The following is a 14,164-nucleotide window of genomic DNA, read 5'->3' as shown; positions in this document are numbered from 1 at the left end:
TTATTGTATTATTATAACATCCCTAGGTGATGTAATCACGTACCACAATCCGTGTGGCTTAAAACCAGAGACATTTACTGTCTCCCTATTCTGGATACTAGATATCCAACTGCAGGCATTGGCAGGACCGAGCTCCCTCCACAATCAATAGCAGAGAGTTTGTGCTCCTTCCCAGCTCCCGCATCGGCATTGCCTCTTTCCAGCCTCATGACTGCCCATCTGTGTCTGCGTCGCATAGTGGCCTCCCTATGAGTCGGTCTTCAGATGGCCATCTTCTTCCAAGGACATCTGTCCTATTGACCTAGAACTCCAACGTGCCCCATCTTCTCTTGACTCATTGCATCTGCAAGGACCCTGTTTCCAAATACGGTCACATTCTGAGGCCCTGGGGCTTAGCACTTTGCCTTATATTATTAATCTCAGGGGGGGACAATTCAAGTCATTGCCCCTTTTCAAGACAGGACGATGCCTAGTGGTTCGTTGAACTCAGGTATGCGATGCCTTTCCTAGCAAAGTGTCATGCTCCTAAAGCAGAAACACTCACCTGGCCACTTCCCAAATGATGGCGGTTCACGGTCCCTACGTTGCCCTCCAAATGTAACACTCTTTAAGTCATATGTCAACACACCTTCCTTACTCACCTTTGTTAAAACCACATACTTTCTTCCCTTGCGCGTTATGAAAATGAACTTTATGTGATTTTCCTACGTGGTGATCATTCATCACCAGTGTAACCGAACCATTAAAAAACAATGGTGAAATCCAAGCAAAGCCATTGAAGTCTCGTTCGGTCATCTTGCCTTGGCTAGTGCTCTGAGGCTGGCGCTCTCTCTTGGCGTTTCAAAAAGAAAGAAAAAATGATCAAGGAAATTAAGCGGTGTCACGTGACGGGAAAAACACTCCTTGCGCGAAATGGATATTTTCACGTAGTCCCATGAAAGGCTGAGCCAGGGTGAAAAAGACCACCACATGGTGCTTCTTTCCGTGCCTTGGCTCTGGTTCCTAAGTCCCTGTGCCTGGCGCCTGTGGTTCACCCCCCCACCCCCCGTGGGGAAATGTAGTGACAGAGGTGTAAAGTGGGCTTAATCACGGGTCAAAGGCATTCATGTGGCCCTTCGTGGTATGTGTTCGTGAAGGTGCCAAAGCCACCGAAACAGCTGGGAACATCAGTTGCAGGGGAACAGCTTTCATTTAAGTGGAGCCTAGCACTTCAGAGAGAGGCCAGCTCTCCCTGCGCAAACGGGGCAGAGACCAGGGAGAGCGGTGGATGTCAGTCTGAAGAACCTGGACTGGATCCAAACAGGAGCTGTTTTTCCTCCCTCAGTGCCTGTGGGCCCCAGCTGAAATAATACGTAGGGATATTAATGCAGTGAGCTTTCCTCATGCGTTTGGAAAGGTCATTGAAATGACTCAAATCATCCTCAAAGGAAGTCACTCAGAACTTCCTCTAATGTGAAACGCAGAGTACAATCTTCCAGGGTCAGTAAATAAGGGGTAGCGTCTCCAAGGTGGACAGTTTAACCAGGGAACAGAGGATGGAGCAGATGACTAGCCTTCGTCATTTTGGTATTTGTCGTAAGAGGCAGTTGCTAGTTGTTTATTTAACTAGGGTAGCGATGCTGTAGGCTCTGTGGAGACGGATATTTCCTTGTCCCCAGAGGGGACTGGTTCAGTGGTTCCCAAGGAAGATGAGCCAGAATGACACCCGTAACGAACAGTAACACACACTCAGGTCATGACACACCGACCATCGACTGCTCCCTGTCAGCACTAGAGAGACAGGCACTGGGTTATAAGGATGTCTTCCCATCGGTCCAGCACTTCACAAAGGAGACTGGGCTATATCACATCAGGACCTGCTTTCCCATCATCATGGGGAGGAGTTTCTACTCTTGTGTACCTTACAGACAGCACATCCCTGTTGCTTAAGGCTCACACATTAGGCAAGGCAAACTATACGAAAAGGTTGCTTTTCCAAAGCTCACAGGTGTGCCCTTGTGTCTACCTTTAAATGTAAATACATGCCATGCATACAGAAGGCATGGAGGGGGAAGGTGGGGAGGGAGGGAAGGAAGGAAGGGTCCATGATTCAGCTTAGAAGACTCAGCCAAGAGGCACTAGGGTGGCTCCGTCGGTGAAGCATCCGACTTCGGCTCAGGTCATGATCCCACGGTTCGTGGGTTCGAGCCCCACCTAGGACTCTGTGCCGACAGCTCAGAGCCTGGAGCCTGCTTCAGATTCTGTGTCTCCCTCTCCCTCTGGCCCACCCTTGCTCGTGCTCTGTCTCTTTCTCTCAAAAATAAAAGTTAAAAAGAAATCAACCAAAACAGTGCTGGAAAAGAACAACATAGATCCAAACAATAAGTACTGGTGTAAAAATAAAGCTGATGTGGAAAGCTTTGATAAATGAGAGGTAATGTCAAGGGAAAATTAAAACGAATCCCAGGGTGTAGAAGGATTAGAAAGAATACGACGTGTGTCATAGAAAATCTCTTTGCGAATGCGAGCCGGACTGGTCCATAGAATTCAGGTGCTTGTGGATCAAACACCAATTCACTCTGAGCTCTTTTGTGGGAGGAAGTGCCAATAAAGAGAACACCAAGGAAAAGTTGTTCTCTTTTGAACCCAATGCAACAATAGTCAGCACTTTAAGGAACCAGATGATGCACTGTCCAAGAGGGCCTGACTTAAATGGCATTGGAGTTCAGAGAATGGAAAGACAGCTCTGGCGTGGTGGACACAACCAAGACAGACTTCGCGTTTTTGACTTGGTGTCAGGACGTCGGTGTAGGTCTACATCAGATGTCACCTTGACTGTTGACGTGCTTGGTGTCCTGTGATGAGTTTATACATCACCTTTGGGAAAAGTCAGGAGGTCCTTAGGGGACATGACTTAGAGAAAGCTCCAGCCCGTGTCTGGTCTTAAAATGACCTTCATGGCCGAAAGGCATTTTGAACAGAATGAATGAACATCTTGACCCGTTGTATGGGTGCAGATGTGACATTGAACACATTTTCTTGGTGCCTGTGGTAGTCTTCTTAGACATCTGGTAGACATCAAAATGAGCCTATCAGAGAGTTTATTGATATTTTTAAAGAAATCATATTACCTATCTCGAGCAAATAAAATAGATCACAAGAGCTCAGAAATGCACTTGACTACCCTCTGCAAAAATGATGTCTCCAATAAATTGTGACAGGTGAAAATGTGTGTTTCAGATGCTGGGAAATACAGACACAGATAGCATTGAGGGTTTTGCTAGGGAGAGAAGATATGTCCCTTTCTTTCTATCCTGAATCATCACGATCTTTAATTTTACTCATGGAAATTAAAACATGCCGTATGCGGAAGTCAAGTCTAAAAAGCAAGATGCTGATACGCCACTTACAGGTCTTGCTGTCTTTGGAGTGTTTGACAAGGGAAAATGATGAGCTTTCATAAGCTCTGTGAGTTTATCTTGGTTTAAGGCTTCTGACCGTGAATCTCCAAGAACTTTAATAGAGAGATTGTATCAGGGCTAAACCTTACTTATCTGGATTTTCAAAATCCTCTGCTCTATTCTTTGGGAACAAAATAAATGTGTTTCTTTACCTTTCAAATGCACACCGAATTTCATCAGAAGGAGTCCAATATCCAACATGAACAGAATACTCTTTTTCCTAGATGCTCTGTGCTTCACAAAAGGCCCACACAGCTAATAGATCCAATTCCGTGAAATCAGATCAATGGAAAAATAGTAGGAATCCTCACTCCCTTTCCTTGCTTTTCGAACAATAAAAATCGGTGACAAAAGTTTCCATGGCACATTCCAATTAAATAGGAATTTTTTCAAAACTTTATTTCAGAAGACTCACATAAAAGAAACGTGAGGTGCTGTATGGAATCCAACATTTCCTGAAACATGGAAGAATGTTAAAAATCAGAGAGGAAGAGTTTACTTTCTTAAATATATTACCATTTGTAAATGAACAGATAAAAAAGAAAACTCATGCATTAGGACCTATCATTTTACATTTTATTTTCTTGGTCCCATGAGTAAAAATAAAAGCATTGCACTGTGTGTTTTCAGTGACGTTATAAAATTTATTGTTCCTGTATAGCATGCATATCATTATATCTACCGTGTATATAGACATGCACACATAGAGTATATATTATGGACTATATACTATGATAGTCTACTTTCACAGACTATATGCTGTACAGTATTGTTTTATGAAGCATGTATCATAGAAATCATGTATATCCTGTGGTATAGAATATATACTATATGACGTGTACAGTATAGTGCGAATTCTGCAGGATATAATATGTAAGTAGATAATATACTGTAGTATGTGATATGTAACATACATTGCTTGATGTATACTGTACACATAATAGACTGTACCATATACACAGTGGTAAACAGTATACTTTGATCAGTGTATACTATGGACAGTAGGCAGTACACTATGTCTGCTATGATTTACAATATATACAATATACAGATATATTCTACCATATCTGCTTGTATATGGCATATACTACATACAGGGTTTAGCGCACTGTGCGTGCTGTGGGTGTTAGAGCACATCATTTTACAGCCCTCTCTCCCTAAGCCGTTTTTAGGTATTCTACTTTGTATATTGGCAGAAGGGAATCCTATTTGTAAGGCGCTCACTGTTTGTGCCACACTTTGTGGTGACTGCCCTCCATCAATTATATCCAATCCCAATACCCATGAGGATTCTATTCTGCAGAGTGAGTAGATGATGATGATTGTGTACATGACGATGATTAGGCCAAGGGAGGCTTCAGAAGTTGGGCAAGATTTTGCATGTATAATGCGAGAGAGCTTCAGAGCTCAGTGCATGGGGATGATTTTGACAGCCTCCGACTGAGGGCAAAATCCTTCCTTTAGCAAAGGCTGCACCTGTTGCCCAGGGTATGTGTGCTTCCTGCACAAGGCATGTCACGAGTGTGGACTTGGGACTTTCAGGTAGCGCCTTCTGGTCCCTCAGTCTTCCGGCATGTGAGCCGGTAGGCAGGGGCCAGAGGCGGCTTTGTAAATGCTGCCAGAGAGTTGTCCCGTGGAAAAGAGAAGTGAGAACACCTGGGCCGGAGATCTCTGCGTGTGCGTCCCAGCTTCCTCTGGCTTGTACGTGACGTCTGAGTGTTCACTGCTATCTCCTAGGTGACATCTTACTGCGCACAACCTCAAAAGTTTCAAAACAAACACACATCAAGATGAAATATGTTTTATACTTCATTTTGCCAACCATAGAAATAGATGAAAGAAATGAGAATGTGATATTTGGGGGAGGTTGTTTGTTATCGTAAAAGAGTCGGTGGCAGAGATGTTTGAAGTACCATGTTTTCTGGATTTCCCTTTAATTTTGACGGTTGTTTCTGCCTGTGCCCACTTGTGTCAATAAAAAGACAATTCTTGGGTTCAGAGTTGGCCTGACACACATAACATCTACAAATACCCTCTGTTTCTTACACCGTGTTTGACTTCTCCTTAACGTGTTAACTTCACCATATCTAGAAGCCTGATCTTATCCCTGTTCTTAGAATTAATGGGATATTATTTGATAGTTCTGTGGCTCCGTCTACAAAAGGTTTTCACGTATCCAACTCTTCCTCTTTCAGAAAGACAGCAAACTCGTGGTGCATGCCCTCCACCGTGTCCTTACATGTTGGGACGACAAGGCCTCCTTTTGTCTGATTTTTAACGCACATCTTCATTCTTAAAACTTTCTTACGTATTTGTCCACCTCAGAAGTCACTCGTGAGCGAAAAAGAAAAGGCCTGCTTTTTGACCAATAGCCTCTAAGTCCGGATTTCTCAACCTCTACACAGTTGACTCTGTGGCAAGAGACTTCCGTCTCTGGGGGGCCTCTCTTGTGGACTGGAGAATGTTGAACATTGCCCCAGCCTTCTCCCCACTCATGCCAGGACCCTCCACACAAGACAACCAAATATGTCCCCAGACGTTGCCAAGTGTCCTTGTGTGGACAACACGCCTTGGTGTGGAGATTTATGGCTCAAGAGTAGCTAAGCTTGAAATAGAAATTTCCTACCCCCATTTTTTTCTTACTTTTTTATTGTTGGAGATCATTTCATGCATTGAAAAAGTAGTACAAACATTATGAATATGCCAGAACTCTGCCACCAGGAACTATTTCTAAAATAAAAGGAAGTGGGGCGCCTGGGTGGCTCAGTTGGTTAAGCGTCCGACTTCGGCTCAGGTCACGATCTCACAGATCATGCGTTCGAGCTCCGTGTCAGGCTCTGTGCTGACAGCTCAGAGCTGGAGCCTGCTTCAGATCCTTTGTAAACCACCCCCCCACTTCATTTCCACCCCCGCTCAGCCTTGGGGCGCCTGGGTGGCTAGTCAGTTGGGTGTCCGACTTCGGCTCAGGTCACGATCTCATGGTTTGTGGGTTCGAGCCCCGCGTCGGGCTCTGTGCTGGCAGCTCAGAGCCTGGAGCCTGCTTCAGATTCTGTGTCTCCCTCTCTCTCTCTGCCCCTCCCTCACTCACTCTCTCTCTGTCTCTCAAAATAAAATAAAGACATTAAAAAAATAAAAAATAAATAAAATAAAAGGAAGAGGCGACTTTAAGGAAAAGACAAAATGGTAGCCGTGGTTGGATTCAGCCAGTGTGTCTGTTGGTATGCGGATACTTGGTGCTCATCAGGAGGTCTTGGTGAGCTCGGTTACCTGGTCGTAATTCGCTCTCGTATTTGATGGCGAGAGTGACTTGTCACCTGTTGAAGGCTGTGACCTTTGTTTTCCTCTTTTCTCTTCCTTCTGTCCCCAGGGACCCAAACCAACCTGTTCCACAGGACACCAAGTTCATTCACACGAAACCCAATCGCTTTGAGGAAGTGGCCTGGTCCAAGTATAACCCCAAAGACCAGCTCTATCTACATATTGGCCTGAAGCCCCGAGTGAGGGATCACTACCGAGCCACCAAAGTGGCTTTCTGGCTGGAATTGGTCCCCCACCTGCACAACCTGAATGAGATATTCCAATACGTGTCAACCACCACGAAGGTCCCGCCTCCCGACATGACCTCCTTCCCGTATGGAACCCGGCGGTCTCCCGCCAAGATCTGGCCCACCACCAAACGCCCAGCCATCACTCCCGCCAACAACCCCAAACACTCCAAGGACCCTCATAAGACCGGGCCCGAGGACACAACCGTCCTCATCGAAACCAAGCGAGATTATTCCACCGAGCTGAGCGTCACCATCGCCGTGGGGGCCTCCCTGCTCTTCCTCAACATTTTGGCGTTCGCGGCTCTGTACTACAAGAAGGACAAGAGGCGCCATGAGACACACAGGCGCCCCAGCCCGCAGAGGAACACCACAAATGACATCGCTCACATCCAGAACGAAGAGATCATGTCGCTGCAGATGAAGCAGCTGGAGCATGATCACGAGTGTGAGTCGCTGCAGGCGCATGACACGCTGAGGCTCACCTGTCCTCCGGACTACACCCTGACGCTGCGTAGGTCTCCGGATGACATCCCACTGATGACACCAAACACCATCACCATGATCCCAAACACACTGACGGGCATGCAGCCTTTGCACACATTCAACACCTTCAGCGGAGGACAAAACAGTACCAATCTCCCCCACGGACACTCGACCACTAGAGTATAGCTTTGTACTCCATCCGCTCCATCTGCTCCTCCCCGCTGGAGAGGGGGAGAGAGAGAAGCGACCTGTGCCCACCAGCAGCGTGGGTCACCCCACTGATGTAGAACAAGAGCAAACAACGGGGCCGCCATCATGTCCCTGTGGACACATCCCATTGGCATTTCCCAGTATGACGAGATCTCCTTGTGACCCTATGAAATGTGAAAAAGTAGACATTGCTGTTACAATACCGCTTTAACATCTTCACCCCTCCAGACAACACGTAGTGTGGCTTAGGACATCACCGTCTCTAGGACTTGGATGCTTTTCATGTTAACAATAGAAGCTGACACTTTGGGAACTCAGCCAGGGACACTTAACATTTTTTTAAATTAACAAATGAAAAAAAACAGTTATGTGCCATATGATGGATGGCTAGGCTTAAAGGAAAGAAGAGTCTGTGGGCTTTTACCCAGCACTTGGAGCTGTAATCCAGAGAGACAGAAGGAAACGTAGAATTGTATTAATGCAAGACCTGACTATGCAGTAAAACACGTACAGTTCTGTGCAAAGAGATGTTTGGCCAGCCTGAACTATATTTAAGAAACTTTGTAAAAAAAAAAAATGAAAAGTGTATATAGCTGTGAGTTTCAACAAAAATGCACACAGAGAAAGAAAAAAAAACCAACAAAAAAAGCTTTTATTGGTGTTTTCAGTTCGAAAGACCTTTTAGCAAGGTTGTGTTTTCCATTGTGGTCTGTATGTATATAAATATATATATATACACATTAGTCATCCACCTGTGTTTCCTCCAGGACACAGGGGGACGTTCTTCTTAATTCCTTGGGGTAAGCAAAGACATGGTGTTTTCTAACGCATTTCATTTGTGGGAGGCTGTGGGGTCACACCAAGGACCCAGACCGTCTGTGTGGTGGGGCTCTTCCCCCCCTTTTCGGGATGCATGCGACAGCATCGTTAGGAGACCGACCGGTGTGTTAGCAAACTTTTATTTTCATGCGTGTTCTAGCTTCCATGGAGTTGCACCACCTAGATGGACCCCCCCCCCCCCCGCCGCAACCCTGTCCCCAGCGTGGAGTCTCTGTAAAGCTTGCTGAATTAGAGACACGCACACTCAGAGCCCCTGCAGGAAAGAAAAAACACAAAATACAAGTCTTGGTCTGTGGTTGTGGTTCTTTGAATGTGTTTAGCGAGATCTTGCTGCCCACCCCCAGGGGTCCTGCCAAAAAGGAAAGAAAGCTTGCCTTTGGTGGGGATGGGGCCGTGCCCTGCCGAGTTAATACGGCTCAGTGTTTTCCAGCAGCTGCACAAAGGGCTTTGGGTCCTCAACTACCTGCTTAGCTTAGCTAATCAGATTGAAGGAGGGCGTGCATCTTTCCTTCTTTCCTTAAGCAGTAAGTCCCTTATTTATCCGGAAAGCAAGATTGTTTTTATTCTTTATATCGTTTATGGGGCAAAACACCTGCTTGTCTAAGGAACTGTGAGGCTTGTGTATCAGTCCCTGATCCATGAGTCGTACGGGTAGAAAACAAACCCACCGAAAACGACGGAACATTCAACGCAGCGTGCGTGGTGTTCTGGGAAGTTAGGGTCGCCTTTGCTGTCAAGACACGGAAGTTATTCACCCCACTTCAGATCGGCATGCCGGGGACTGGAGATTTGCCCTCCCACACCCTCCTCATGTCGCCATTGCCTTTTTAATTTTATCTGAAGGAATACTTTGAGTGTCCTACAGCGTAAGGGAAGATGACAATAGGTACTTTATAGTCTGTCTTTCAAGAATTACTGCAAACATCAGGAAATAGGAGCCAAAGATGTTTGAAAATACTGTCTCTGGGCTTGACTGTGGTTACTTTAGAAACGCAGGCTTCCAAGCCATTGCTGAGTTGGGGATCTCCACAAAATCAGTTCAGCATTCTGGCCCCTTGACATAACGCCCGAATACCGCACCCCTGCACTAAAACAGTGGCCATCGGTACTCACGTCTTCGAAGATGCCCTTCAGCAAAAGACAGTTCTCACAAGCGCATAGAAGTCACACGATCAGCTCTGTCGTCTAGGTTAAAATTTGAGCGTGGGTCTCTGTATATACGTATGTGAAATATTACAGTCCCTACTTGGCACATGACCAAATGACAGTCCTTTCCTGCAGCTCAACGTGTCACGGGGACAAGTTTTGTCCCAAGTTCATCCTTCTCCAAAGCTACTGTCAGGCCATTCATGCAAGCTCTGTTATCCCCCCCCAGCTGGGCTACGGCCAATCGGCTGGTTTTCCATACAGCTAGCCGGCAGGTGATGTTTGCCATCAGTGTGGGTCTGGTATGTTTGTAATGTGAATTCCAATATTTGTTTAGTATTTCCAGTTGTCTTCTGCTAGCAATATGCACAGTAATGTATCAGGCTTGTGACATTTGGATAAGGAAAAAAAAAGTTCTTGTTAAGTGAATAACTTTAGCTTTTACAGAGGATATGATCAAAAGAAATTTAATACACCTTAAATGAGATCTTATTTCTACATGGAAAGAAGTTATAGAATCTTCATAGAGTTCTATGAGAATAAAATATACTTGCTATCTATAAAAAAGAGAAAAATGAGAAAAAAAACAAGAAAAAGAAAATAAGTTAAAAAAAAAAAAAAAAACTTTCCTAGGCTTTTATTCTTGACCTTCACAGGCACGCAGGGTTTAATGGTTTCTTGGGTTATTATTTTGCAATTTTGTTTTTGATTTTGCCTTAAGTAATGATAGGAGATATATATGGCTGGACACATATGTATAAACTTTTCAGCAGCATTTTTAATAATAAAATATCACAGTATTTTCTAATGCTTTGTGCAAATAATTACGCGTCCGTTCTTTTTTTGTAGGTGGCCTATGTTATTTACTCTTTCTTGCCCTTTGACTGCGGTTTTCCATTTAAAAGCTTAGCGATACATCAGACCGACGTGGACACGCCCAACCGGTGATGGATGGGTTTCCCAGGGTTTCTCCGGGTGCACGATTTCGTGCGATCCCTGGGGGGAGTTCTGCTTCCCGGTGCAGAAGGAAGCCCGGGATGGTGATGACCATGTTTCCGGAAGGTTCCTGAATGGGAGCTCTTGGATTTATTACTGTTATCACTGCGCATTCTTATGGTGCTGGGTTTGGCGTTGAGTTTGACGCAATCATGCCCTACCGCTTCCAAACAGCCTTGTTTGAGCAAGTCTTCAAGTGGCAGCAGGAAATTGTGAGTCACACTCCAGAGGCAGAAAATTCCCACCATGATGCCGGTGGAGAGCGAATTTGCCGAGTCCTCACGGGGCATCTGGCTGTTTCTTATACTTTTAAATAACATTCACGAGAGCCCCAAGGGGCAGGCAGCTGCAACACCCCGACTTTAAAGCAGAGGAAGTAGAGAAGCGGGAACCCTTAGCCCTAGGCAGGTCAGGTTGGGTTCAAAGGGAGGTCGTGTGCTTCAGAGCCCAGACCCCACCAGTGAGGAAGGTAGCAGGAGCTTCTAATGCAGGTGCACACGTGTCCTCGTGCACCAGCCAGTTGTCCGATGACGCCGAGGGTCAACTCCTGTGCCTGTTTGCTGCACTTGAACAACGAATATTTTTCTACATATCGATTTGGGTTTGCTGAGTATGAGGCAAACAGGATGTAAATATATATAGATAATGTGTTTTATATTATTAATAATTTAATAGTATCAAATTATAATATAGCAATATTTAATAAAAGCTAATATATACATATATATAAAATATAGTAACAATTTATATTTGCATAAATATAAACATTTATAACATAACTTATATATAAAATAATATATTTTATAGTTACATAATATTTAAATATTTATAAAAATAGTAATATAATATATATTAGAATTTATTATAACAATGTATGTGTTTATATGATATATAATATATGTATGCATATTCTACAATATAAAAATATATAACATTGTATAATTAACATATAATATATGCATAATATATAATATAGAATATGTGATTTATATATTGTATATGCAGAATTTATATTAGGCGACTTATTTACAATATAATTATAGTATTTATAATTTTAACTTATAGAAAATAATATATATGAATTTTATTAATATTCACAGTATATGAAACATGTATATATGATCCATAAAATATATGCCATATATTTATATAAATACATAAGACATGCCGTATGTAATTTGCAATGCATTTTTATGTATTTATATACATATTTTACATATTGCATATAAGTATATATTACATGTATATATGTCCATATATGATATTCTCATGCATATATATGTAATATATATACTTTTCATGGATTCAACATTGAAAAATATAAAATCAAATCTTTAGCAAATTTTAGGCAGAGGGAGAACCACTATTTTCTTTTACCACCATGTCTATATTCTTGACCCTTCTAACTGGAGAAATGGTAAGAATGTACACATTCATTCATGCCCTCGTTGAGTCAGTCATGTATTCACTCCGCAAACCTTCAGGGAGCAAAGGGCAGCAAACTTTCCTTCTCAGAAAACGTCCTCTTCATCTCACCTCTTCTGGGCCATCTGATTAGGAAAAAAACAAAATTGTAACCTGAGTCTCTGCTAAGGAAGAGAAAGCGGTACCTTCTCGGCAGATTCTCAGGATTCTATTTTAATACATGGACCCATGTATGGAGAGGTCTTGTAGGACGCTGCCTTTCCATAAGGTGACTGCCCACGTACTTGGGAAAGCTACAGATAACTGTGTTGTCCTCCAGGGAAAATGCGGGGGCTCCTCCGGTCCCACGTTTGGCCGAAGTGGAGACACAGCTGGCCAGGCTCAGCAGGTGCAATGTGTTACAGTCTTCACGCTAGTGTCTGAGCGCAGACGCTCCTAATACAAATGACGTGGGGCTTCTGGGTGTTGACAAAAATGGCCGGCGGTTTCAGCGGGGGGGAGGCTTGGAAAACAAAATTCGTCTAAGTCCCACGTCTTAGGTCCTGAATTTTGGGACTTTGGTATTGAGGGCTCCCGTTGATGTAGGAAGAAATGGGGAGACACATTTGTTACCCGAACATACACCACTGAAGATGCCTCTTGAAAACCTGGGAAATCAGAGGATGCCTCCTTGCAATTATTGGTAAGGTCTGTTTTGCTCTCTGGTGCTTCTCAACTGTTCTGTAACGTAGCTGGTGGGTTCGGAAATCTATGTCTCCTGTAGGAATTTCGGGAGATAGAAAAGAAGGAAAAAAAAGTCCGTTGTCTGCATCTTCAGAGAACTGATAGCTTTAAATTTTAGCGCTCTTTCCAGAGAGAGACACACCCCCATAAAACACACACACATTCAGATGCCTACATCATTTTGTATAGCATTGCCTTATTTAAAAAATAATAACTTATCAGCCTCGCCTATTGTTTTACAATTTTAGGTTCCCTTTGTATCGTTAATCATGGGATCTCATTTTGCTGAAATAATATTTTTAAACACCTGCTATGCGTGCATCTCACTGGAATGGACGGATTCGAGCAGCAAACTTGGCCCATTAAGGTAAGAGAACATACCGGAGACAGAGTTACACCAGGAAAGAGTGTGTGTAATGGATAACCTAAGAAGGAAACGCGACCCGCTGCCAATGTTGACCACACGTGTGGTTACAAAGGCAGCTCTTGAAGGAAGCCGGATTTGAATGAGGAGGAAGCACAGAGAGGTGCGTTCATGGGCAGGTGTCGTGGCCGCTTGAACCGTGTGGCCTCAGCTCATGCTTCGTCAAATAGAAATCACGGTCACAATGTCAGGAGCCCCAGGCCATTGAGTGGGGCCCATGGGGGATCTGGGGAACCCACTCCCAGGTGTGTGCAGGGTCGGAGACGGCAGTGGCTAGTGGCTGTCTCAGGAGCTCCCTTCTCTGCCCTCAGCACCTCTGAAAGAAGCACCCACATCACGGGCACCAGGTGCCAGGAGCAGGCAACGTCCCCATAGAAAATAAGAGAAAGAAGTTAACAGGACACCTGGGGCCCCGTGACACCTGTTAGCCTCGTTTTTATTATAGACCTAAATGCGGCTCAGCACAGCACAGAAAAATGTTTCACCTGTTCTTCCAAATCCCCTCAATCACGTATAAATCTGTCCTACCCACTAACAGAAATAAGGCACAGTTTAGGACGTGCCTCTTGGTTAATTTATTCTATAATGTGGAGAGCTGACGTTTTGTATTTAATTTTTTTAATGTTTATTTATTTTTGAGAGAGAGAGAGAGACAGAATTTGAGCAGGGAAGGGGCAGAAAGACAGGGAGACACGGAATCTGAAAGCAGGCTCTGGGTCTGAGCTGTCACCAAAGAGCACCACGCAGGGCTTGAACCCATGATCCATGAGATCATGACCTGAGCTGAAGTCCGACGCTAAACTGACTGAGCCCCCCAGGGGCCCCCGACGTTATGTATTTTAAATTAATTATCAGGGGTGACTGGGAAAAATAACAATTGACCTCCTGTATGAAGAAGTATCTGAATGTTGGGTGACGTGTGCTGTAGA

At 44.2% G+C, this 14,164-nt stretch overlaps 1 protein-coding gene across 6 annotated transcripts in view; it reads left to right on the top strand.

The window, feature by feature from the left end:
* Positions 1-10,475, top strand: part of NLGN4X (neuroligin 4 X-linked) — a 309,862-nt gene extending 299,387 nt beyond the window's left edge. For all 6 annotated transcript variants that reach the window (XM_029930273.1, XM_029930274.1, XM_029930269.1 and 3 more), the window contains one exon: positions 6,808-10,475. In XM_029930273.1, coding sequence (XP_029786133.1) covers positions 6,808-7,657 — 850 coding nt within the window. In that variant the 3' untranslated portion in view covers positions 7,658-10,475. The remainder of the gene's footprint in view (positions 1-6,807) is intronic.
* The last annotated feature ends 3,689 nt before the right edge of the window (positions 10,476-14,164 follow it).

This window comes from Suricata suricatta, chromosome X (genome assembly GCF_006229205.1).
Source record: "Suricata suricatta isolate VVHF042 chromosome X, meerkat_22Aug2017_6uvM2_HiC, whole genome shotgun sequence".
Classification (NCBI taxonomy): Eukaryota; Metazoa; Chordata; class Mammalia; order Carnivora; family Herpestidae; genus Suricata; species Suricata suricatta.
Note: the sequence above shows the minus strand (reverse complement) of the source record. Positions and strands in the feature narration are given on the sequence as shown.